The 25,812-nt window shown below is 54.0% G+C and overlaps 1 protein-coding gene across 1 annotated transcript; it reads left to right on the forward strand.

Moving 5' to 3' along the window:
• The first annotated feature begins 317 nt into the window (after window positions 1-317).
• PTPA (protein phosphatase 2 phosphatase activator) lies at window positions 318-24,675 on the forward strand. Its single transcript, XM_086475665.1, has 10 exons — window positions 318-366; window positions 2,869-2,969; window positions 4,297-4,383; window positions 9,606-9,731; window positions 10,502-10,619; window positions 12,119-12,218; window positions 13,402-13,526; window positions 14,017-14,117; window positions 18,750-18,857; window positions 24,398-24,675. The coding sequence occupies exons 1-10, from the start codon at window positions 342-344 to the stop codon at window positions 24,470-24,472; spliced, it is 966 nt and encodes a 321-aa protein (XP_086331791.1). The 5' UTR covers window positions 318-341; the 3' UTR covers window positions 24,473-24,675.
• The last annotated feature ends 1,137 nt before the right edge of the window (window positions 24,676-25,812 follow it).

Here is a 25,812-nt window from a genome sequence, read left to right on the forward strand (position 1 = left end):
GTGTCGGACTGGCGATGTGGCACGTTTCCGTCAGCTGGCTCCTCGGGGAATTGGTGAGAAGAGCCCTCCTGCTGGCCGAGGCGCGACCCCTCTCCCCGCCGCAGCGCCCCGCACAAGTATGTCCGCCCCGCGGCCCTGTGTGGACATAGGAGGCCGTGCCCCGTTCAAACATGGCGGCGTGGGCCACGACGGTGGCCGGGAAGGGCCATGCCGTCGGCTGACAGCCCTGGGACTGGCAGCGCCGGGCGGCGTGCCCTGCTCAAAGATGGCCGCCAGCGGCTTCGGCGTGGCCGGAGGTGAGAGGTGAGGGGTGGCAGCGGCGGCGGCCGGGCTCCGGGAAGATGGCAGAGAGCGAGCGGCGGGCAGGTGAGGGGCGACCGGGGCGGAGTGGGGGCGGCTCCAGGGCCTTCTAGGCCGGGGGCTGTGCTCGGGGCCTTTGAGGGGTGTCTTCGGAGCCGGGGTGCCGGGCCGGGGCTGTAGGGGGGCGGGGGGGTCCTTGGGCCGGGGGCGCCGTGCCCCGGGCTGCGGGGGGGCGACGGCAGCGAGCGCCCGGGCCTGTGGTGGGGTGAGGTGGGGAGAGGCTTTGCTGAGGTTCCGAAGGGGCCCTGGAGCCCCCTGACCCTCGGCCCGGTGGGGCGGGGAGCCCCGGCCCCAGCGGCCACCCGGCCCCGCTCCGGGCTGAGGCCTGCTGGGCCGTAAGGTGCTGGCGCGGTTGGGGCCTGGTCCCCCCGAGACGGCTGGCGCTGCCTGGAGGATCTGCACCCCCCAGCAGGGATCGGGGACAGGGTAGGGGGGAACCTGGGAGGGCTGACGGGGTGCGTGGGTCTGTCCTGCGCATCCCAGGGGGAGGGTGGTCGGGATTTAGGAGCTGGAGTCGGGGCTTCCTGACACACAAAAAAACCCTGGGCTACAGATGATTCCGTTTGCCGTTGCTGAGGTGGAACTTGTTTCATCTCTTTGCTGGTGTTGAAAGCCCATCTCGTGGCTGAGTTTGGTTCCCCCTCCCCACACCACGAGAGTAAGACTGAAAGTGGTTCCTTTGTCCACATTGCTTCTCATCATAAAGCTAACCTGTTCTGCTCTGGTCTCCATCACATAACTGGTTTTGGGCTTTTGTTTGTGTATTCATTTTATCATACTGCAACCCCTGCAGCTCTCACTGTGTTTCCTTCCTTGAGCATCTGTGGTCTCCTCCCCAGGAGGAAATGCACGAAGTGTGTGTCAGAAGAAATAACGGTTGAGAAACAAATACAAAGAGATGAAACAAGTTCTGTGGTGAGATGGAGATTGGGTTAACACCAGGATCCCCCCAGTCCAGGACACTGCCCTGGCTGCATCTCTGGCCTTTATGTGTCGTCCGTATTACTGGACAAGTCAATGGTTGCCTTTTTACACCACTGCTCTGGAGTTTTTCACTGTCTTCATGTTATAAGTCTTTTAAAATAAGAGTTCCATCATTGTGATGCTAGTCATTGTGAGTTGTGTGCTGGGTTTTCAGAAGAAGGGCACGTGCATCTTTCCTTTAAATTCCTTGTGTGTTGTTCCCCTCTTCCTTGTGCCTGCAAGTTTTACTGTGACTTATGCGCAGGAATGAACCAGATGCTGTAACACCCCAGGCAGGGGTTATGAGACTGCATTTGTTCTGTAGCTGGGGAACTTGAAAGGCAGAGAAGTTAAATGACTTTCTAAGGTTATGTGACAACCCTGTAGCGGACTCTGCATGGTTCCTGGGACTTTAGATTCCTTTTTCCCTCACCGGTCTGCTAGACAGTGCTGCTCTGCTGCAGAAAAGGCTCCTGATGCTTCTGGGTGGTATTTCCTATGTGAATGCAGTTGATGCTATTTTAAGGAGTTAGAGTTCGGTGTGCGTTAGGGAGCCAGTGCCTGCGCTCCCTGTAGTGTGGAGAGCAGTCGCTGAAGTGTTGCCGCGGTGGCTGGTGCTGAACAAAAGCCGTTAGATTTTTCTAGGGTTAAAAAAGATGAACTGCGTGACTAACAGAATTCATAAATTAACGTTAGCACCCGATTTCCTTACGAGTGGTCTGCTGCACTGCCTCTTGCTATTAAAAATTGCACTTATAGGAGCATAATGCAAATTGCCTCTAACCTCATGGAGCATTTCTGGCTCTGCAGCATCCCGTTGCGGCACTGCCAGCTGAGAGCAGAGCTTGGGGTAAGGGTCACCCTTACAGCAGGGTTGGGTCCCTGGCTCGGGTGCTGGGGTAAAGAGCCCCTCTAATGTGTTAACAGCTTGTGTTTGCATTAAATATTACATCCTGGGCTCTGAGAGAGCTTTAAAATTACATGATCTTCATGGCTTCCACCTGGAAGAGGCTGTGTCCTGGCATCCCCCGAGCCCCTGTGCTGCCTGGACTGGGGGGGGGCTGTGGCTCTGGACTGCCATCTATTGAATTGCTCCAGCTTTGTCTTTGCAGGAGTTATCCTTTTCAGAGGAATGCAGTTCAGCTTAACACCCTAAAAACAAGGCACAGTTAGCTTGTGAAGAGAGCTCAGTGCTTCAGCACAACCTGAGGCTTGTCTTCACGAGACAGAAATTAAACTAGGTGGATGTTGTCTTTGTTATGTCCTGCGCTAGCCTCTCTGTCTGTATGGGAAATGCATCTTTAGTGGTGAAAACAAACACAATGCCACTTTCTGAAGGCTTGTGATCCTTAGGAGTATATTATCTGGGGACTGAGAGGATATTGTTTGGTGAGGAGGATTTGGTGAGATAATGGCATGAGCTGGGATTGATTTATTTGCTTTGTGTCTCTTGAGAAATGAATGTCAGTTTCTAAGAAAGGAAGATAGAGGATTTCTTCTTCTCCACTGCCTCTATTTTACCTCTTTTTTTTTTGCATCTCCCAGGCACCTCTGAGGAGGTGGCTCCTCCCCTCCAGCAGAGCTTCATGATCCCCAAAAAGGAGATAAACATGGTTTCCGACATGGCCAAGTGGAAGCGCTCTCAGGTATGGCTCTGGGGTCAGGGAGGACTGGTAAGTGCTTATTACGCTTCAGTGGCAGCCAGGTCTGGTCTGGGAAAAGCCATAAGGTAAAGCAGGTTCGTGCAAATAATAGGAAATTAATTGATTTGTGTTTTAAAGCAGAAGAGTCACTGCCTGTTTGTAGGAAAATGACTTGGCAACGCGGTGTGGAGTCTGGCAGCTAAATGCTCCGACAAAGGAATGAACCGGGGAGAGCCCAGAGGTTGGGGGAGACCAGAGATGCTTAAAAATTGTTACTGCTCCCTCCCAACAAGCTAGACAAGAAGCTGGTAACTATTTCATCCTACCTAGCCTGTACATTATATCAAAACTGGGTTTTGCCTAGCCCTGTTTGAACTCAGCTTGAACAAGGTCCTGCTGCCTGGCCCTCTAATAGCATCAGGCTGGGTTGGTTCCTGGGGCCTTCCCACCTTGCTGTACTGGAAAGGGCTCTAGAGCCCAGGCCTTCAATTTCCTGGATAATTTTTGTTTACAGTATGTGCGGAGCTGGTGGAACAGGCCGGCTCTCCCCTCTCTGCCTTTGAGGGACTGGTGTGTTAGCCCAGACTTGTTCCACCTCTTAGGAGCAAGTTCTCACTTGATGGTTGATCTGTAATGTCTTAAGAGAAGCTTAAGTTCTAGCCATGTCTCAAGCAAACCTCTGAGTGCAGCTTCCTTTGGTAAGGTTCCTGGGTTCAAGGACTTGCTCCTGATCGGGGTTTCTGTCCAAAAGGGGCTCAAGGAGGGAGAGGTGGCAGCGTGCTAGTCTGATGTTTTCAAAGACTTAGAGCTTTGGAGCTGTGCTGGATATGATGGTTCAAAAGCAGCAAGTTTGAAGAGCAGACCAGTGAGGAGCCTGGGCTGCCTCCTACTTCTCCATCATGCATGAGCACGGGAAAAGAGCAGAAGCAGGAAAGGAGAGCTCATGGCGCAGGTCTGGGAGAAGCAGTGCAGAGCAGCACGTCTAGGCACAGCTGAGGCTCTGCAGAGCCGAGGAGTTTGAATTTGACCTGATAGGAGGCAGGAAGCTGGGGGAAGGATTTTGGGGGCAGTGTGAGCTTTTTTAGGGTTCTCCTCTCTGTAATTTTTACGGTGATGCAGAGTTCTTAGTGCAGTCGCCATCTGCCTTTGAGGTCTGTCAAAAATAGCAGTAACCTCTCAGCCAGCCCTGCGCTCTGGGTGTCTCCATGAAAGCAGCGCTGTGTGTTGGGAAGGGTTCCCCTGGTGTGCAGGAGTGCTCCCATGCTGCGTTGCTGGTTCAAACAGACTGTGGATGTTCACTGATGCCCTCCTCTCTCGGGTGTGTTTGCAGGCATACGCAGATTACATGGGCTTCATCCTCACTCTGAATGAAGGTGTCAGGGGCAAGAAGCTGACCTGTGAATACAAAGTTTCAGAGGTAGGAGAAGAGCTTGGATCCCCTTGTTTCTCCTTTTTTTTTTTCTTTTTATTTTGTTGGGTTTTTTTGTTTTGGCTCTACAGTGAATATTTCCTGGAGGTGAGGAATGCATTGGCAGCTTACCTGAGAGCCAGGGAGGATAAATGCTGTTGGGTTATCCTTGGGATTGCAAATGTCAGCCTGCAATCCTCCCCCCAGGATGCAGAGGCTCTGTGGGTGCTTGCTGGGTGGGAAATCAAGCAAGCTACCAGTGGGCAGAAGCTGGTGGTGAAAAGGAGGATGCAGAAAGGACATGTTTTGACCCTATGCTCACAGACTGGCTTCAACCAGTGATGTTTTGAAGATGTGGTATTCCCTCCTGCTTGCAGGCAAAAGGATGAGATGTCTGTACTGTCCCTGCTCTCCCACTGGCCTTTCTGTGGGACCTTGGACAAGTCCCTTGTCTCCCTGTCCCTGGGCTCCCTCGTCTCTCAGGCTGTGTTAGCAGCACCGATCTCCTCAGCCCACGCTGCAGCTGAGCTGAGTGAGGTCTGGCTTGACAGCGTGCGAGCTCGGGGCATATCGTGAGGGTTCTGCTGAGGGCTACGGGGCGCTGGGCTGGGCTGGGAGGTTTAGCCTGTGGGGCAGGATCTGCCCCCTTCTGAGGTGTTAAGCAGAACTGACCTATTTTTTCCCCTTGCATTAATGTGACTGTCACCCGGCTCTGTCTGCTGCCGTGGCCGGTTTTAATGCCCACTCCCCTTATCAGGGCACGATGAGATCTTTTGGAGCCGCAGGGGAAGGGCAGGCCTCCTCACTGGTGTTACTGCCTGGCCCCAGCCGTGCTCACTGCTGGCCTGAGCTCTCTCACGGTGCCGCCGTGATCTGCACAAGCTTCATTTGTGTGTTGCCTGCTGGATCCTCCTCCCTTGCTCTGCATTGCAAGGAGGAGATTCTTGGGTACATTTTTACTGTTCAAACTTACCATGGCTGTGCAAGGAAGCTGAGAATAGTCTAAAAAGATCTGGGCAGAATGGGAAACAGACTGGGCCTGGTGTGTTTATAGCTTCATTCTGGGGTGGGAAGGCACCTACAATGATCTTTAACCTAGAAAACCATTTATGTTTGAAGCAGGCACGTGAAGTGCAGCCTTCCCTTCTAGGAGCCAGTGTGTGAATGAGAAACTTGCTTGTAGTTCATGGGGGGGATCAGGGATAATGAGTCCCTCCCTAACAGGCTTTGTGTCCACCTTTTGTTCCTTCAATTCAGTAGAAACTGCTGTCAAATGCTGCTCTTGCTTTCTGCTGTTTGCATTTCACCTTTGAGTTTTGTCTTTGTCATGATCCCGCTGGTTCCCAACCATTCACAGAGCAGTTCAAGGGAAACAAAGCATCACAAATAAGCAAAACAAAGGGGAAAAACCCCACCCTTTTCTGCCAGCCCCTTTGAGCTGTCAGCTATCTAGGAAAAGCTGTATCAAGGCTGTGTCTGTGCAGCAGATCCCTCTTGGAGTGAATGTTTTCCCTCCACAGTCCCAGTCCAGGTGACAAACCAGAGACACGATCCCGACTGCTTGGGAAGTGGCAGGGAACAGGTCTCATTCCCCTCGTGCTGAGGGGAGCAGAAACCTGTGACTTGAGGCACAGGTGGAGCATCCCCAGAGTTGCCTTGTTGATGAGGTTGCCTGTTCACGCAGGTTCGTTTGTAGATCAAACTGCTTATCTGTGCTTTTAAAGGCTCAGCCCCTTGTGGCCTCTGCTTGCATCTCTGCTCTGCTTTCTTCTCTTTTGCCGTACCTGCTGCTGCTGCTGCTGTGCTTTTGTGCCGTCCCATCTTCCTCCCTGATCAAATGCTGGGGACGCCTTCCTTTGGCAAATGACCTCCTGGAATCCTTTCTGCTGAACGTGTATCCTCTCTGCGACTTACTGGTATTGCTTTGCCATGGGAAAAAAAAAAAAAAAAGAGAGTATGGTCTTCTCTGCTTTGGAAGAGACAGCTTAATGGTTTCCAGAGTAGCGTGTGTCGATACCAAACTGTCTGCTGGAGCGAGAGCTGGATCCTTTGGGGGCTGAGCCCCTGCTGAGACTTGCTGAGCTTGCTCTGCTCTTACTGAAAAATTGCATGGAGCTGTCTGGGGTTTTGCTGGAGGCATCTGACAAGTAGCGATAGCTGAGCTGTTGTTTGTGACTCTGGCGTAGACACTATGTCTGGCACAAGGTTGTATGACTGATAGGCTGTGACCTGCCTCCTCCTCCTGGAGGGAGTGCTTTTCACGGGGGTATCCGTGCAGCGACTGCTGGGGCTGCAGCTTGGAGCAGTTTTGCAAAGCTCTGACTTTGATCAGAGGAGCAGTGCAGCAAGGAAGAGGTTAATTTTGGCCATGCGAGGAGCAGACCTTCCCTTCAAACAGGCTGCTGCACTGGGGGAAGCTGACTGGCCTTGTGGATTGCTCTTGGTTCCAGGAGGGAAGTGGGGGGAAGCAGCAAATGCCCTGATATTGGCAGCCCCCCGACTCTAACAGGGCCCAGGGAGCCCACAGGGGCAGGCTTGGTCCCTGCAGGCAGCTTTGGCTGCCGTGATGCCTTCTCAGCACCTCCGCCTGCCTGGCCCCTGCTCTTGAGAGATGCTGACAGGTCTCTGCTCTGCAGGAGGCTCTGTGGTTTGCCTTTGGGACCGGTGGCAGACTCAGGGTCAAGGGGATGCAAAATCAGCACAACGAGAAGAGCAAGGAGAGCGGGGGGAGGCTGCCCTTGCTTTTATCACTGGAAAGGTAAAGCAAAAATAGAGCTTAAAAACCCAGCCAGGCAAAACAAGGCTGCAGTGGTGCTGATGGTTGTGTTCCCGTAAGCTCTGCTCTTCCCCTCCTTCTCCCCCGCTGGGGTCAGCCGTGGATGTACAAGTTTCCTCTGCTGGACAATGAGAAGCTGCTTCTTTTAGTAACCCCCTTTTCAAAGGGCCTTGAGCCCAAAATGAGCCGCATCTCTTTAATTATTTATTGGCATGGCTGAGCCGGCAGCTGGGTCCTGCTCTCCCGTGTTCAGTGGGGCTGGGCTTTTTAATCCCTTTAAAGCAAGCGAGTGGGGAAGGGGAGATTTGACTCTGGCGCTCCCCAAGGCCTGCGGGTAGATCTGGGGAGGGGGAAGGAGCCGGTCCTTGCCAGCCATTTATCCCGGCAGCACTGAGTGCTCGCTGAGAGGGGTTTGAAATATGGTGGCTGCTCGTAATGAGCGGCTGGTGCTGGCGGATAAATCACCAGCACGATTTAATTATTTAATGCAACCCAGTGCTGGGGACGCTGGTGCTTAATTGGAGGGGAATGCAATAGCCAGGAAGGAGTAGAGCTGAGTCGAACCCTGGCCTGGCGCAGTGGGGAGAGGCCGGGTTTCTGCAGCGTTTCAGGGAGCTGAAGCAGAGGGGGTCGCGCTGCCTCGGTCCACTCGAATCTGGGGCGCTGGTCAATTGTGGGTTCCAGCTTGCAGCCTCACCAGGACACCCAGAACTTTTGCCCCTCCGTGTCCTTTGGCACTTGGGTCTTTTGTGCTCGTGGAGTGCTCGGGTCTTGTTCATCTATCCCAGCCTCCGGCCTGGCTCAGTGGTGAAGTGTCAAGGTCCTGTGGGGCGAGTGGATCCCTCCTCTGCCTGATCCTGCTTCCCACTGGCTGCTCCCACCGTGTCCTCGGGATGGCACCTCAGGAGCCGCTGTCTGTGGGAGGCCATGTCCCCCACGAGACCCTTCTGCCCGGGAGCAGGGGGCATGGGGAGCGATGGCAGCTGGTTCAGTGGCAGCGTAGCCTTGCCATGCCTGTCTCTCCACCCGCCCCCTTCAAGTGGCACTTCAAGGGCTAGAAACTTGCTGGGCTCGGCTGTTTCCTCGTCCTCCCGGCAGGCAGCGTGAAGGATTGAACCGCAGCCCATGAGACCAGCCGGCTTCACACGGTCGATGCCTCCAGCAAAGTCAAACCAGCCGCCGCTTCTGCTGTCCTCTTTGTCCCCTTGAAGGAGGAATCCCCTCTTGAGACAGAGGAGCCTACGTTGCCCGGGGCCTGGCCAGCTGCTGTGGTGGCTGACGGCTCTCCGGCTGCTTGGAGTCAGAATCCCAGAGCCTCTGGCAGGCTTGACCAGTTGTCAGCAGAGCCTCCTAAAACTGTGTGGAGCTGCTTAAAGTGGTGCCTGTGGTGCAGCCTCTTGGTGCGTGGGGTATAGCGGTTCCCCAGCTATATGGGCAAGGCAGGGAAGAGGCTGTGTGCGTTGGCCAACCCTGGTCCTAACAGTACAGCTTGAGACATCGTGCTGTATCGCCTGTTGCACCTCTCTCTTCCTTCATGGCCACAGCAGTGTCTCCTTCAGGCATTCTCATACATCCTACGCAGGTTCCTCACTTTTTTCTTCCAGCACTGGGTGTAAGAAAGACGGCTCTCTTGTCTTGCTGTTTGTCTTCCCATCAGCTTTGTGTTTTTATTGAGATATTTCTCTGAGAGCCAAGAGGTGCTTGCTCTGATGAGACCACTGGTGGGCGAACCAGGCTGCCTCTTCCCCTGGGTAGGTGCAACCTGGGTAGATTGTATTTTGTCATGTGCACTGGTTATCCCCGTGTTGGAGCTGCCATGGCAGCCCGGCTGATAGGAGTTTGAAGCAACAGGAATCATGCTGAGAAGGTGGACTTGTGGTTAGGCCCTGCTGCGCTGGGTGCTGTACAAGTGCTGACACCATCACTGCTAATCCTGGCTCCTAAGAGACACTTCAGGACAAAGATTAGAGGCCTTGAGAAGGGTCTCTAAATCACATCATCAGGCACTGGTGAGGATATGTGGTAAGTGCTGTGCTGTATCCTGTGGGGGACGCAGGACCCTCAAGATGCAGAGCTTGAGTTTTGCATTGGAGATCCTGGAATTGTGTAGCGCTTCCCTGCTTCTCAGCCCTGTGTGCCCTACAGCTAGGAGCTTGCTGCAGCTCTTCTCCCAGAGGCTTTAGAGCATAGTGCTGTTACAGCTCATGAAAGACTGTGTGGGTGACTGGAGAGCCTGCCTCAGGCTGGGCTGTGTACCGGGCTGATCTGAGGAGAAGGACAGTTTTCCTGGCCCCTCTACATTTTGGGGGAGGGTTGGTACATCCCGCTTCTGCTTGCCATCCTTGGGAAGGGTGGTAGGGGTTTTAACGACTCCAATCCAGGGCAGAGATGTTGGAGCCTGAGGGACTGCTCTGTTTTCTGTCACCGTGACCCCTCATCTTCTTTGTTCCTGTAGCCCATTGAAAAGCTGGTGGCTCTTCTGAACACCCTTGACAGATGGATCGATGAAACCCCGCCAGTGGATCAACCTTCTCGTTTTGGGAACAAAGCCTTCAGGACCTGGTATGCCAAATTAGACCAGGTGAGCGTGTCTTTCACGTGTAGCGTTACATGCAGCTCCTCCAGAAGGGCAGCGTGCCCAGCAGGGGTGGCAGAACGGCTCTGTCATTGTGTGGCAGCCAAGCAGCCTACAGAGGACTTGCTCAGATAAGCTGTGAAGGATCCACCTCTTGATACGCATCACTTACTCTTGATCTGGTGCTGTCCTCTCCTCTTAGGAGAGCATATGGTCCGTATAAATGCTCTTGGCTGGGTGTCCAAGTCCTGGATGAGCCATGAGGGCCCTCCAGGCCCAAGGAACTCCTTTGCTTTGTAGCTGCTCACTGTGTCTGCTAGCTGATGGGTGACACACAAAATCAGAGGAAGGTTGTGAAACTGCTCAGCTTTGTTCAACTCAGAGCACTTGCCCTGCACCAAGCTCTGGAGGTGGCACAGGCACAGTCCCTTCGGCCATGAGCTTGCAGGTGGTTCGCTACTCTATTAACACTCCTGTCCTGGAGTTGACTCAGTGGGTAACTGGGTTAGTGGGTACTTGGATAGTGAAGCTTTCTTTTCCCTGCAGGGTGCTTGTGGCCTGGGTAAGTGTCAGAACAAGCTTTCCCTGAATCGCTCCATCTCTGGAGATGACTTCTTCAGGAGGAGAATCCACTCCTCTGTCATGCTGGCTCTGGCTGTTGTAGGAGTGCACCACTGCAGCTCCCGCTCTGCAACAGTGTCTGAACAAAGGGTGACTTGTTCCTGGGGACTGTGACGTATCCACACTCACTCGAGGGAGTCTTTTGTGTCTTTCAGGAAGCAGAAAAGTTGGTGGCAGCAGTGATTCCCAAGCATTTGTCTGATGCTGCACCAGAAGTGGCCGTGTACCTGAAGGAATCTGTGGGGAACTCCACCCGCATTGACTATGGCACAGGTACCTGGGCACACACGCTGGGTGAGGCTGAACTCCCTCGGGAAATGACCCTTTGGAGCCTGGTGCTGCATTTATTTCAGTATGAAATTGCCGCTGGTTTTAGTGCTAGCTTGAAACAAACACCTTCCTTCCAGGGCCTCCTCCCCTCTGTGTCCGGTTTGGGCTATGACTGGGAGCTGGTGCTGGGAGCGGGGCTGAGCTAGAGCTATGACACTCTTCTCACATCTCATCCGAGGAAATGTGAACCAAGCTGTGCAAGCCGTGCTGGGATAAGCTGTAGGAGCTGCTTTACTGCATACACCAGTCCTGCACCTGCTGATCCGCAATAGGCAGTTTAGAGGGATAAAATATAGTTGCTTGAATTGGAACCAGAGTGGGAAACAAGCTTGTGGTCACTGGGAGGTGTCTTGAGGTCTGGTGCTCCCTAGAATTGACAGCTCTGCTTACAGAGGGACTTTGAAACCTGAAGGTAGAAGCATTTTGCAGCTAAGGAGATACTGAATTGCAAGTTGAAGTAACCCAACTGGCTTCAGTTAGGCCTAAATCCAGAATTGTGTATGTGCTCTGCTCCTCTGTCTGGAGGACAGGGGTGTCCTCGCCAAAAGGCAGGAGAGCAGGGCACTGTGAGTGCAAGGAAACACAACTTTGGACCGGGGCAGGGAGAGGAAGAGGAGGATGGGGGTAAAAGGATGAAGATCTGGAGGCTGTGCAGTGCTTGCCAGGAGAGCTGCGGCTCGCTGGCACCAGGGGGAGATGTTGTCTTTGGAAAGGGACCCGCTGGCTGGGGTTTTCTCAGCTCAGGGAAGGAAATTCAGCCTTTCCTCCCCTCCTGTGTGTCCCAAGCCAGAGGCCCATGTCCTAGCACACAGTGGTGAGACCATAGGTACGCTTTGTTCCTGCACTGGGAGCGTCAGTTCTTCGTAGCGTGGAGCTGCTGGTCTCGTACTCTGCCTTCTTCTGTGGTCCCTTCCACTGAAAGACATCTCTGGGTTTGCTGGCTGTTTCGTTTCCTTGCTGTTAGCTGGAGGACTAAGCTGCAGAGGTTCAGCCTGAGATCCCAGTACCTTCTGGGACAGACTGTTCCCGGCAGTGTCATGGGATCTGCATCCTTCTGACACAAAGATATTTTTTAAGTGGGAGGAAATCTGTTTGCTTGCAGATGTGAGGTTGTCTCGCATCCCCCAAGCAGATGACTCTGCTGTGCTCCACTTCCCCTGCTGTGCCAAGCTCCTGGGAAAGGCCCTGCCTTGCTCCCAGCATGCCCAGTGTTGGAGCTGTTTTCCCTCGTAGTTAATAGTCCCCTTATGAATGTCTGGAAGGTACACTTTGGGTGGGCACTGCATGGGGATGAAATATTGTCAGCTCCTGGCATTAACAGGGCTCTTGAGATGGGACTGTGACTGCTGCGATTCCTGAAGAGCTGTTGTGGTGCCCACAGAAAGGTTGTCCTGGGGACCGTGGACCCCAGTGTCCCATCTCTTCCTGTCTTTCAACTCTAGGGCACGAAGCTGCATTTGCAGCCTTTCTCTGCTGCCTCTGCAAAATCGGCGTGCTCAGAGTGGATGACCAGATGGCCATCGTCTTTAAAGTATTTAACAGGTGAGGTAATGGAAGGAGAAGACCTGGAAGCGTTGGGCTGTTTGGGGGCAGGTCCCTGACGGTGTCCCCTTCCAGCTGTCTGAGATCTGAGAGATGTTACTGCCTGTTCTGTATGCCAGACTCCTCCTGTAGTCTGGGCTGACTGTGCCCCCTTTCTTCCACTCCTCTGCACCCGTTTGGGAGTAAGAAATTGTAAGAAGAGCGGCCTCCTGGGATGTGAGCTGGGCAAATCAAGGGCCTTCTACAAAGACGTGTACATAATTAGAGAATGTGAGTGCTGAAGGGCTTGCTCGCCTAGGGGAAAAAGGCAGAATGGGAAAATTGAAGACAAATTTAGGCAAAATTGAGGCAGATGTACTTTTTAGTGCACTGTATGATGACCCAGTATAACTATCTCCAAAAGAGGTGGTAGCACCTTGTCTGATGGAGGCTGAGTGTCTTTCAGTAAAGTTACTTTATTGAGCTCTGCAGAGGTATGTGGGTGAAGCTCTGTGCTTTGTGATAGACAGGAATATCTGATCAGAGGATCTAACATCTCTTCAGACATGTAAAAAAGAAAAATAATCTATGAAACTGGCAGGCCTCCACTGCTCCTGTAGATGTGTTTCCAGCCCAGGAAGTGGAGTTGGTAGTGATGAAACTGGTGGAATGGGTGTTCGGAGTCCAGAGATCTAATCCCAGCTGTATCACTGTTTGGTGGCATGGAAACAATTTCCTTCAATAGTACTTCCAGCTTTAATTTTCCACCTGAAAAGTGGCAGCAGTGGTTGCCCTAAGGTGGAAAGCTTTCTGAGCTCTTTTGGAAGTTGTTGAAGGAAAGCGAAGTGTCAGTGTTTTCAGATAATGGTGGGAGCGGGGAAAGATCTGCACCAGCGTAAGACGCTGCAGATAAAGGAAACCACTGCCACTTGATTGTTAGTGAATTTGGTGTAAAAAAACCCAAACAAACAACAAAACAAAACCAATTTTAAAAAGGTGCTGGTATTTACTACTACACATACCATCAGGCTGCTTTCTGCGGCAAAGGAGCTAAATAAGTATTCTGCATACTGGGCTGTATGTGGGGATCCTGCTTGCAAGTGATAAAGTTGTGTCCTTCTCCAGACTGGTTGTTCTTGTCCTCATGTAAGTCAGTAACGACAGAAGGCCTTGTCTTAACCCTTCCGTCGCTCTTTGCTCTCAGGTACCTAGAAGTGATGCGAAAACTTCAGAAGACCTACAGGATGGAACCTGCTGGCAGCCAGGGCGTGTGGGGCTTGGATGACTTCCAATTTCTACCTTTCATATGGGGCAGTTCCCAGCTGATAGGTATTAATAAAAATCTTCTCGTGTCCCAGCCTGCCCCCTGCCCCGTCTGTCTAGGTTGCAAAAATGATGGGGCTTGGGAATGACTTTTAAATTCAAATAGGTCAAATTTGTGTATAATACAGCAGAAGGGTTTGCTTGGGGCTTGGATTTTGGTTTTTTTTTCCCCTCAATTTTTCCAAATAAAGCTAGTTGCTTAGGTTGGGAGATGGAAGGCTTCCTGGTACAGTACCTCTGTCTTTTTGCAATGGCTACAACATTTTTAAAAGGAGGGTCTTGGTTTTGGTGCTAGAAAACACATATTCTGCCTTGGGGAGTTTACCCGGTGCTCTCACTGCTGAGGCACTGGAGTGGGAGATGAGATGGAAGGGAGCAGCTCTGATGGGAGGATTGTGTTTCTTCTGGAGGAGGGGCAGGACGAGACCTGATTGAACTTGATCTCAGAAGGGGGGTGCCATACAGGTTACTTTCTGTTGTCTCGTACTCTTTTTAGACCATCCGAATCTGGAGCCTCGACACTTTGTTGATGAGAAGGTGGTAAACGAAAACCATAAGGACTTCATGTTCCTGGAGTGCATCCTCTTCATTACAGAGGTGAGGACTGGAACGTTTGTCGCACAGGGAAGTTCTCTTGACAGGAGATACTTGGCTCTGGCTGTGGTTTTCTCTTCCTCCTTCGCTTGTTTGTTTGCTCTCATGGAACTGTGTGGATGAAGCATTGTTGCGTGTCTGAGGTGCTGTCCTTGAATGAGTTGAGACAGGGATATTGAGAGGAAAATTAAGCTTGATGGGCTGTGGACTGCAGCTGAAGGGAGCTGTAACAAGAGCAAACATGATCTTGGATCATTGCTTGGATCAATCAGTGGGAACTTGGATGGAGAAGACTGGTGCCTGCAAGTATGCTAGGAGGATGCAGCAGGAGCTGCAAAATGGCTGGGCTTGCCAAGATAACCTCCCTTCCCTCCAGCCATTGGGTGCTGTCTGGCAGGCCTTGGGCCTCCCCTTGCTTAGGGCAGGCTCCCAAACCTCCGTGCAGCTTGATCTCTTCCAGATTCTCCCAAAAGAGTTGCCCATTAAATGCGCCTTATTTACAAGTGATCTAGAGCAGAGATGGTGCTGAGGTTCACCCAGCTGGCAGTGGCGTCAGGACCACATTCCTCCTCAAGCACTGTAGGGCCCGTGGGTGAGGGACTGGTGATATTCAGTGTGTTGCCGACTGTGGACGGTGTTTCTCAATGAGGGAGCTCGCGGCTTTCTGCCCTCAGCTGCCGTGGATGATCTGGCCGTGTTTCTACCGTCCCCCTTGCTGCGCGGTCTGGGCAGGGAGAGCAAGAACCTCACGCTCTGTTGTGGTGAGGGATTTCTTGTCTCTGGCAAGAGAGAGCTGATGGGATTAATTTTGAAGGACAGAGTGTGGTTCTTTCCCTTTGTTCTCTTTGCTTTTCCCCCTTCCTTGCCTCTCTAATTTAGTGATTAGATGAGAAGGGAGGTTACAGAATATGAACTTAGCCTTTCATGTAGGAAATTTTCATAGGAGCCTTTGGCCCAAACCCCCAGAGGTGCTGTGTCAACTCCTGCTAAATCTAGTAGGGTTTGTCGGTACTTAGCACCTCACAGGGTTTAACCCTTAATGCAGAGATACATCATGCCACGGGTAGTAAAGAGGTGCTGGCGGAAGAGATCAAGATGAGGACAGGAAAGCAGGAGCCAAGATGCTCTAAGATTTATTTTAATTTGGGTCTCTAGTAGTACCTAGGCAGAGCACTAACCTGTCAAAAATACAAAAACATACATCTCGACATGTGCGTAGAAAATTCTGCAGCGCACAGATGGCGCGTGATGTTTAACATCCGCAGCACTGTTCTGCTTCTTCAGGTCGCTCTGCTTTTGCCTGCAGAAAGTTAGCTGTGTAGTAAGCTTCTGAAATAAGTGATTCCACTTCTTTTTCCGCACATTTCTTGAGAATCATGGAATTTGTTATTTCTGCGGAGTTCCTCAGTGCCACCTGGTGGCAAGGAGCCCTCCTCTCTGGCCCTCCTGGCATGAGCCCGCTAAGGGATGGCAACAACCTGGATTATCAAATGCGTGGTATTTTCGATACATCTTCATGCAGGCACTGTTTCCTTTTTGTAAAGATTTTGCTTTTGAAATTTGTTTTTTCTCTCCCAAATGCCTGGGAAAGCTGTTGCTGCCACTAGAGGGGGCTGAGACAGCCTCAAGTGCCCTCCAAAAGCTTTCTCTCCAAAATCAACAACAAAACCAAATAGCAGGGAAAAAGATAGAAGGGATTAAAGACTTCAATAAATGAACGACAGTATTTTCTTCTGAGCTTGTCAGCTGGAAACAGCTCTCCTTTAAAGGTGTTAAACGCACAGCAAACACCACAACAGTTCCCATAGTGGGTCTGGTACGTCTTGCATGAGAGCAGGTTTTGTTTCAGCAAGCTACAACCGAGGCAGGTTGTTTTCTTTCAACAGAGAGAATAGTCTCTTGAGCAGCTATTTTTCTCAGCCCCTGGGTGACGTTTCAGGGATATGAATATACGCTGCCGTGGTGTTTGCCACGTGTAGGTTTAAACCTCAGACTCTTAAAGTAGCAGCAAGATGATGTCCAGGCTGAACCCACCGAGGCCTCCTCCTTACAGCAGCACCACCCCGCAGAGCGCCCGGGCATGGCAGCGAGCCTCGTGTAAGCTGGCCTGCTGTTGGAAAATCTGCGGGGTGGTTTGGGACCTGAATGCGCGGTTCTTGAACAGGGTGAGGTTTACAGGGCTGGCTGGGACTCCAGCTACCCCCCGGCTGCCGCCGTGCCTGCCACAGCGTGCTGCGGGGGGTCTGTGGTACCCGTAGGTGCGAGGATGAGGAGGGTTTGGGAGCATCTCTGAGGTGTCTGCTGCGCTAGGGGCTGTGGATGGCAGGGCTGTGTGTGTGTTTGTGCAGAAGAGGGGTGCCGGGTACGCCCCAGCTGTTGCGTGGATCGGTGCGATCACCCAGATGCTCCTCCGAGGGCCCAGGGCAGGCAGCAGGAATTTCAGCTTCAATCGAAGCTTCTAAATTTGGAGGTTTGGGAAGGGAGGGCTCGGGTTTCTGCTGGAAGGGAAGGAGCTGACAGGAAAGCACAGCCTCAGCCGTCCCCCTCCCCCCGGCACTGACAGAGGAACCATTTACAAAAGGCCGATTCTCTTGGGAACCGAGAGGCAGGAACGCCGCGTCTGTGAGTAATTTCCTGCTCAATATGGCTGCTCTGACTCACTCCGTTCCCCTGGGGTCACTGCGGGACTGCAGCGCACTCGCAGCCTCTCGCTCTCACCCCCCCCCCGCCTCCCCAGCTCTCCCTCTTCGTCCTTTGTGGCTGGAAGATGATTTTTTTTTTTTTTTTCCCTGTTCTCCCCCTCATTCCCCAAATTTTTCCCTCCCCGCTTTGAAACTGTAGCCAAGCCGTCCCTCACCGGGCACCCCGGGTGAGGAGGGCCATGGTGGTGGCCGTGCCGGGTGCTCGCCCAGCCACGCTCGCCTCCTCTGCGCTCTCCAGCCCGCTCGCTCCGGCTCGGGAAGGGGGGAGAAGCAAAGCGTGGCGGTGGCGGCTGATGCAAGCTGCGCCGCTGCGAAGGGCGGCGATGCCGGAGGAAGGTTTGGCGTCGAAACGCACGCAGGCGCGTCTCCCATGCGGGGGGGGATGCTTTGAGCGAACCGCCTGGCGCCGAGCTCCCCCCGACAGCCTCTACCTCGGGTGCCCGCCGGTGCCAAATCCTCGCGCCGAATAACGCGCCGGCTCTGTCGGGGGACGTCGTGCTTTTGTGTGCCTGCGCGTTTCATCTTGTTACCCGCCAGGAAAGCGCGCGCGGCGGAGGGGAGCGGGAACGGCTGAACGGCTCATCCGTCACCCCCAGGCTCATCCGTCACCCCCCGGCTCATCCGTCACCCCCCGGCTCACGAGAGCCGCCGAAGGGAAGCGGGGATGCGGCTGCGCTCTCCCAGCAGCGGGCGAAACTGCAGCCCATCTTCCCCTGGCGCTCCAGCCCTGAGGGCAGCGGGTTTGCAACACATTGTCCTCTAAGCGGTGGGGTTGTTTTGGGTTCCCCTGCTTTTCCCTCTCTTTCTCTGCTGCAGGCTGGTGCCACGCAGACCTTGCAGAAGGGCAGCAGCAAGTTCCCAAAGCAGATTTGATTGGCGCTGCTGGCTTTTACAGTAGGCAGAGAGGTGGTTTTGGAGGCTCTTTTCCCACCCTCACTCCAGGCCTGTGCGTGCGTGGAGGGAAGGGGTTAGTTGTTCGAGCCCTGAGTTGAGAACAAGAGTCCAAGAGATTCCTCTCTCCCCCACGCTCCTTTTTAGCGTGAGCTTCGGCCTTGTGGTTTCTGATGTCATGGGAACTTCACTCAGTCAGAGTGGCTGCGTTGTATTTCTTTTTCTCCCCGAGGGTCTGGTTTTGTTCATGGAGGAGAAGGAGAGACAACTACCCAGGGAATCTACATGCAACTGTCCCTGATTGCAGCTTCCCCCCTGCCCTCCCTTCTCCGAGTCCCCCGCCCTGGGAGGAGAAACACTGGAGTATTTAAAAAAAAAAAAAATTAAAAAAAAAAAAATTAAAAAAAAAGGTTTAAAGCATCTGCTGCAAGCTATCAACTCCCAGCTCTGGAGCTGGTCTGGAGAGCGAGATGGGAGTGTGTCCCCTCTGCTCCTGCCTCCCCCCAGAGCCCTCCTCTGCCAGAGGCAGGTGTGGAGTGGGCTGCGGACACCGGAGCTGCTGCCAACCTGCGCTGCCCTCTGTATTCAGGGAAGGCAGCTTGTCGCTGCTGCTTGTTGTTGATCTGAATGGGGAATGAGTCATTTTCTTGGAAAGCCCAGCAGTGCTGCACTGGGAGGTTTCTGGGTAGAATAGGAACAGCATTGAGCCACGCTCTGCTGGGGGGGAGAACGGGACTTACGCGAGGCTTTTTTAATGCAGTCGTTAAAAAGGGAGGTGTGCAGAGGGAGGTCTGATTAGGAAAGCGTGGCAGGAAAAGGCTTAATTTTATCAGGGAAGAGGGAAAGCTGGATTGCCACGGCTTCATGTGATGAGGCCACAGCGGGAGGGAGGGAGGGAAGGCGCAGTGAGGTGGCTGGTGCGTGGGTCACAGGGCTTGGTGGGAATGTTTGCTTGGAGAGAGTGTGAGCGTGAGTCACTGCTGGTGCACGAGCTTCCTGGCTGGCCTGGCTCCCTCAGTCCTGCTCTTTGGGTCTCTTTCAGATGAAGACGGGCCCCTTTGCCGAGCACTCCAACCAGCTCTGGAACATCAGCGCCGTGCCCTCCTGGTCCAAGGTCAACCAGGGCCTCATCCGCATGTACAAGGCAGAGGTGAGCGCCCTGGGCAGAGGGAGGCTGCTTGGCCACACGCCTCCTCCCTTCCACTCCGCTGTGGGTCAGCTCTTCTTTTCTGCTGCCGCTCCTCGGTGCAGGGGCCCCCTCACAGCCGGTTGCTGCCCTGTGCCGAATGTCGCTCGGGAGCCTTTGGCAGTTCAGGCGCTGCTGGCTAGAAGGAGGCTTCTGCCTGCCTAGTGTTTGCCCCAAAATCAATCCCAAAATGGCCATTCCTTGCAGACGTGGCTTTTGCCATTTCTTGTCTTCCCATGCTGCAAGTTGCAGGTCTCCGAATGAGGGCCGGTGTCTTGACCTGCTTGTCCTTCTGGTCCCTGCACTGGGGAGGAGACTTACTTTCAATTACCACCCCGTGTTGCAAGAGCCCCAGAGCAGGCTGAACGCTTCCTACCGATCTCCCCTCACTACAGGTCCCGTCTGTGCAGTGCGCCGGACCGGCGAGGCCACAGCTACCGCCCCGGCTTGGCAGCCCTCCACCTGCCGGGGCTCTGCTGGCCCTGCCCCAGCAGGCTTTCCTGGCGAACCCTGACCTGGGGAACCGGGCAGTTTTGGCTCTCCCTTATCTCTCCTTCCTGCTGGAGCTAACCCTGAGCTTGAGGAAGCAGGACAGGAACCACCACATCTGGGCCTCCAGAGGGAACCGGCCGACCTGCGGCATCTCTTGTTGGGAAGGATGGGACGGTGCTGGCTCTGCAGGGAGGCACTGGCTGTGCTAAAGGTGGTGGAGGGGCAGGAATGGTGCAGCTCCTTGATGCAGCCGGGGAGACCAGTGGTGCTTGAAGGAGTTAATCCTCTACTCTGTGGTGGCTGCTCAAGTCAGCCATGCTGCTGTTGCTGGGACATCTGGCAGAGGCTCTGCGGGCAGCTCTGCTCAGGCCCAGCGCACAAAGGGGTTAACTGTGCTCGTTCCCTCCCCCAGCCCTTCCTCTGCACTGCACATCCTGTGTTTAGGTTCCAGGCCACATACCTCTCTAATCTGCGAGGTGTCACTCCCAGGCCCGCTGGCTCCTTCCGCCCCCAGCTCAGCTTTCCTCTCAGCCTCCAAAGAGGAGAAGCCCGGCTGGGGGTCAAGCCCCTCTGCTGGCTGCTCCTCAGAGGGGTGCCCCTGGGCTGCCCCTCCAGGACTGCCCCCGCTCACAGCTCTGTCACAGGGGCTGGAGACGCTGCATGCTGGGAAACCCTGAGCTGGAAGCTCTGGTGAGAGAGCTGAGGGGTCTGAAGGGAAGATCTCAACCCTGTTAAAGTGAAATACAGGCCCCCTAAAACCTAGAGCCTGAGCGTGGTCTGCTGCTGCCTTGACAGTCCTGCCCTGGTCCTTCCTTTCCTTTGGACCCGTCCCTTCACATGCTCTTTGGGTGCTCCCTGGCATCCCCTGTGCCCCATGCTGTTGAGGTGCTCCTGCCTGGTGCCCGAAATGCCCTGTGCCGTATGGTTGCTCCCACCTTGTGCACCACGTGCGTGGCTAAAGGAGCTTGGCAGTGATGTGCCCACTGCGTGTCTGTCCACTGATGTCTTGGGGCCACCATGTGCTGGCAGATCTGCCTGGACTGCTGGGGACCCCAAAACTGCAGTTTGGGGATCCTCTAGAGACTGGGGGATTCTTTGGCTCTTCTAGGTGCACCCAAGACATGGCCTTTCTGGAGGCCTTGGTCTGTTTTGAGCGGCAGATGACATTCTGTGTGAAAATGCTGGATCCGTTACTGGTGGGTTTCTAGAAATATCTAGAGATGTAGCTGTGTCATGGGGAGAATGCAGAGACTGCTAGGAAGAGTAACGACACCCATGTAGGCTAAGGTGTAGAAAACATTGAGTTAACCGAAGCGCTAAAGTGCTTTTTTCCTCAAAGAACATTTGTAGATCTTAAAGGACTATTCCTAAGCATGTGATCCTCATGCAGCGATGTCCTCTCCTGGTACTGCATGGTGCCTCTGTTCACCTGGATGGACAGAGGAGAGGGGAGACTCCTGCTGGGGAGTCTTCCACCCTGCTGCTGGCTCAGCTGGTTCCTACCTGCCTTGGGAGATGAGAGGAGCACGGACATAGCAGTGTGGCTGGGCAGAGCTTTCAGTTGTGGTGCGCCTGGCTGTGCAGGTTTTACCAACGTTTGCAACTGGAGGATCTCTTTGACTGATTTTCTGGGAATGAAATGATGTTCAGGAGTTGCTGAGGCTTCATCCTTTGAAAACCAAACCCTTCTGGGTGTTTCAGGCTAGGTACCCACAGTCACTGCTGAAGGCCTTGCCTGTTTGCTGCTGGCTCCCAGAGCAAGTTTCTGCTCGACGTACCCAGCTGTGAGGCCTTCACCATTGCAGTCTTTCTCCAATTAGCCACTGCCAACTTTAGCAGAAGATAAGTGAGCCAACAGCCCCCCAGGTGCTGACATGGGTCTTCGTCCAGCTCAAGGCAAGCAGTTGCTTTGGCATTGCTCAGAGCGTGTGATAGTAAAGAGAGGGAAGGTTTGGGGTTGTGGTGTTGCTTTTTGTCTGACTGGCTAAGGTGAGAGCAAGATTTCCTTTTGGGTTTTGTGGGGTTTTTTCCCCTCCCTTCTCCCTGCCCCTCTGATCACCCATTGCAATTAGATCAGGTGAAATCAGACCACTTGGATGGAGGCTTCATCTCCTTAACATGTCTGGGGTGGCTGAGAAGTGTTCGGTGCTTTATCTCTTCTCTGTCCCCTCTGTGGGATGACTTTAAAGAGCCGACAGAAAGCTCAGGTGCGTCTGTGTGGCTGGGAGCTCTAGCCCGGATCCAGGCAGTCCAGGGTGCTTGCTGCAGGGTCTGTGGATGGGCTGTAGACTGAAGACAATGTGTCTTCAGCTCTGTGTGTTTATGAAATCTCAAATGTGTCTATTTATAATATAGTGGGTGAAGACGTGTTTGCTTGGAAGTGCAAGGGCTTTTCTTGCTCTCTCCATCAAAGGCGAGTGAAGAAGTTGACAGAATAGAGTGTGGTTAAAGCCATAGCCTTGATGTTTTTCCCCTGAGCCTGCTTTTGAGTCTCCTGACCTTTCCTTCTCCACTGCAGTCAGTCGGGAAATACTTTCCATTGTAACTAATCTAGTCCCAGCTCCATCTTTAAATGTTGGACTTGATGCATGAATCTACTCCCCAGTTGGGTCCCAAGCAGACCTTCAGTGTGATCGAGATGGTGGCAAAAAGCAAGTAAGCCTATCCCTTCCATTGGGCTGGTGTTGGCTACATCAGTTTGACCCAGCAGCGATACAAGGAGGGTCCTGTCTCTTGGCACCTCTAATAACCCAGTAAATTCGTGCTAGTCCTGCTGCACAAACAAGGAAAAGTTTCTCTGCCTGTGTCTTCTTGGCTGGCGATGTGTCAAGTGGAATGGATACCCATTCTTCCCACTGGTGGTAAAGTATCTTAATCCAGAGCCCAAACCAGTCTAGTCTTCCGTGGGACTCCTTGGAGCTAGTTGGGCTGACATTTCTAGCTGTCAGCATCTCCAATATTCATTTCTCTCTGTTCTTCCCTCATGTCACTGTTATCCAGCACTGCTTCCTCTGAGGGTTTGTCTGAGTGATTGTGCGGGGAGATGGCAGCAGCTCTGAGCATTAGGAAGCTTTGAAGGTGATGTGCCCTGATGGTCGCAGGACTTATTTCTCCTTGGTGCCTTGCCATGGAGGCTTGTGGTTTTCTGCATGGCTATCATTCCCCAGGAGTGGATACAGCCATGCTGTGCTTTCACCACCTCCAAACTTGGTTTGGCTCCAGCGTGCTTGCAAGCAGTTCAGTTGCGCTGGAACCACTTGTCTGACCTCTGGCTCCAAAGGGATTACCATAGTCCTGGGCTTCCCAGCACAAATCCTTCTGCTCGCCCATGACAACAGCAGGAGGGCAGGCTGCCTGCCTCTGCCTTGGGCTGAAGAGCTGTCTGCAGCACACGGCTTCCTCCCCGTCCCCAGAGCTGGGGTCTCCCTGGCTGCAGCGGGTTCCGCTCAGCCCTGTGGAGCGAAACAAAGCTCCTTTCCTATGGAGAGGAGAGTTGGAACTATGACACGGCTCTTGCCTCCCTTCGGTACAGAGGAACTGCGCTTTGAAGAAGTGCCTGGAGGAGCTGTGCATCTTGTCCCCAGATCTGCTGGTTGCAGGCAGGAGCCAGTGTGATCCTGACACCCTCCTGCTGCTGGGTCTGCAGCTAGTGGGGAGCTGAGTGCCGGCTTGGTGCAGTGTCCCATCCACCCTGGCTCTGAGCAGATAATAGTTGTGCCAAGGAGTTGCTGGGACTCGCTGGACTCCTGTTAGTTGGTACCTGCTGTGCTTTGGTTGTGTGTACTTCACACCTCCTGTAGAATAACTCCCATCGGCAGACCCATGTCTCAGCTCAGCTGGGTACAGGGGAAAGGCTCTCCTCCCGAGACACAGGGCACTTGGGTTTCTTTTCTCCCCTTCGTATCATGCTGTCTAGGGAGGGAAGAACTTGCCCCTCTGCCTGCAGCTAGGAGGTGGCCACCATCTCACTAGCCATGCCCCCAAGCACCCGGGTAGATCAGTCCCCATCGCGGCACCGTGAGGTGGTCTATGGCCCTTGTTTAGCACAACTGCTCGCAGCTAACGTGGGTGGTGATAGTGTAGATGCAGCCGCTGGGCTGGTGTACACGTACTGCTGAGGCTGGTGTGTCTGGAGGTGAGTCTGCTCTGTGCTCTCCCTGAATTTTGGGCAGTCTGAATCTGCAATGAATGACTCAAAAAAGCAGAGCTCTGAGCGGCTCTGCCAGGCGGGTGCTGGCAAACTTTGACGTGGTTATTGACCGCAGGCGCTGACCTTCCTGCCCCGGTGGGATGGTGAGCAGAAGGGGCTGTGCCCGCGCAGCCTGACTCTCCCTGCCAGAGCCTGTCCTTAGCTGGAGGAAGCAGCTCTGAGCTAAGCTGCCCTGTAGTGGACCTATGGGACTGATCTGTGATCCACACTCCCTCTATCATTACTCTGCAAATGGGGGTGGGAATTTCAGGGGCGAGGGGTTATTGGGAGTAGGATCACATCGTAAACTCTGGCGGCAAAATCACTGGTGCTTGTTTATCAAGGACCTGAGTATCTGGAATGCAGTTTGGGCAGTGCCTTGCAGCTGCAGGATGGTGCCTTGAACGCAGTGTGTGGGCACTGTCCTGGGGAGGGAGAGTCTCTTCCCTGGGGGGTTTCTGCAGTTCTCAAAGTGTTTGAGGGTGAAGCTCTTCAAAGAGATCAGCTCGAGCAAGGGGAGGTGGTGAGGGAGAAAGCTGCTGACATAAACATGCCTCTTCTGCTCATGCTCCAGGCCTGAATTTCAGCAAGGCAAAAGGCTCTGGCTGAAGGGAAGGGGATGGGGTTATGAAGTGTTACTGGCCTGAGGAGCTTGAGGGGAATGTGGTGGGGAGACATGGGACCGATCCCTCTGCCTGCAGCTGAGCTCAGTGGCCCCCAAGCTCAGCTGCCTCCTGACCCCGGAGGCAGGAGGTAGCTCTGGCTGTCTGCGTAAGGTGGAAACGTCTCCTGAATTCACCCCTCTTTATCTCCCCTCCTGCAGTGCCTGGAGAAGTTTCCTGTGATCCAGCACTTTAAGTTCGGCAGCCTGCTCCCCATCCAGCCTGTGACGTCCTAAGGAGGCCTCGGGAGGAGTCGAAGCAGCGGAGGCGTAGCGCGGCGCTCTTCCTCCTCCCCTCATCCCCCTCCTCATCACCTTGCCCGTGACACACAGCCCATTCATTCCTGCGCATCCTCATCGGCAACCACAGATCCAAAGCACTTGCCGGCCTTGCACGGGAGACGGGACCGGGAGCGGCTCCTCCGGCACGTCCCCAGTGCGGGGACGTCGTGCCGGTGATGAGGCCGGGGCTGTGCTGCTCTGCTCTGCTGCCTCCGCGGGCAGCGGGGCTGCTGGGTGGGCTCTGGGCATGCGAATGGGGTTTGAGTAGGGGCTGCCTTGCAGCAAAGGCCCTCTGCTTCCCTTCCCAGGAGGAAGGGGGTGTGGAGGGGAGGAAGGCCCGTGTGTATGTGTTGGGCAGTGGTAACTGCAATTTCCCTTTTGAATTTCGTTGAAGTTTCCTGTTGCTGTTTGGTTTGGGAAACCACTGCGAGGGGCGAGGTGTGAGTCCCGCACGTGGCTGTAGGCAGCCACCTCTGCTTGCATGGGGAGGTCTGAAATGAGTCAAGGAAGTTGTAGGGAATGTCTGTGGGTCGCTGGAAAGCCCAGGGTGCCATTTTTCACTTTTTTTGGGTAAGGAAAGCCCCCTCCCTCCATCCCTTCTGCAAGGTTCGCTGGTTCTTCCCACTACCGCCTCTTTTCTCAGGTGAAGCTGGGAACCTTCTGGGCTGCGGGGGGTCTGAGCTGGCTCTGGAGCCCGAGACAAGGTCCCTGGAGGGACTGGGCTCTGTGGGAACAGCTATGCAAAGACACTGCTTGGGTGGCGCCTGCTCAGACTCCCTCTTCACGGGCACAAAACCTCCCCTGGTCACGCACGTTCAGCGCAGGGTCCAACCTGCCCTCCGCACTTCCCGTTTCCTCCTCCTGCTTTGCTGCTCCGAGGCCTCGGTGTCACAAGGTGACCGTGGTTGCTACTGCTTGGTCATAAATTGTAGTGACAGCCCCATAGCAAAGGGATTTCCCCACGAAGCAGCACGTTCCCCAGCTCTTTTAGGGAGGTATCCCCAGAGCAAAGGCAGCGGGGGGCCAAGCGCGCAGCTTTACATGCGTTTATATACTTGCGCTGGAAACAAGAAGCATAACTAGCCCAGGACAGGGGGTTATACCTGGAGAAAGCTCTTTCCCTTTATCATTCCCTGCTGGTGTTGCTGTGCTGGACCTCGGGCAGAGGGACCACGCTTCCAGTGCCACCAGCAGCAGCATCTCCGAGACAGGTGAATGAATGGAGACCGTGGTCCGGGTCATACCAGCAGCATCACTAGGAGGGCAGAAACGGCCGGTGCTGCGTTTGAGATGAG

This window comes from Leptosomus discolor, chromosome 19 (genome assembly GCF_034619465.1).
Source record: "Leptosomus discolor isolate bLepDis1 chromosome 19, bLepDis1.hap2, whole genome shotgun sequence".
NCBI lineage: Eukaryota > Metazoa > Chordata > Aves > Leptosomiformes > Leptosomidae > Leptosomus > Leptosomus discolor.

What these genes read in the sequence shown, in the direction of transcription:
- PTPA (XM_086475665.1), top strand. Translation starts at nt 342, where the DNA reads ATGGCAGAGAGCGAGCGGCGGGCAG. An exon ending in CCAAGTGGAAGCGCTCTCAG is followed by an intron (nt 2,970 to 4,296) that starts GTATGGCTCTGG and finishes GTGTGTTTGCAG; the next exon opens with GCATACGCAGATTACATGGG. An exon ending in GTGAATACAAAGTTTCAGAG is followed by an intron (nt 4,384 to 9,605) that starts GTAGGAGAAGAG and finishes TTGTTCCTGTAG; the next exon opens with CCCATTGAAAAGCTGGTGGC.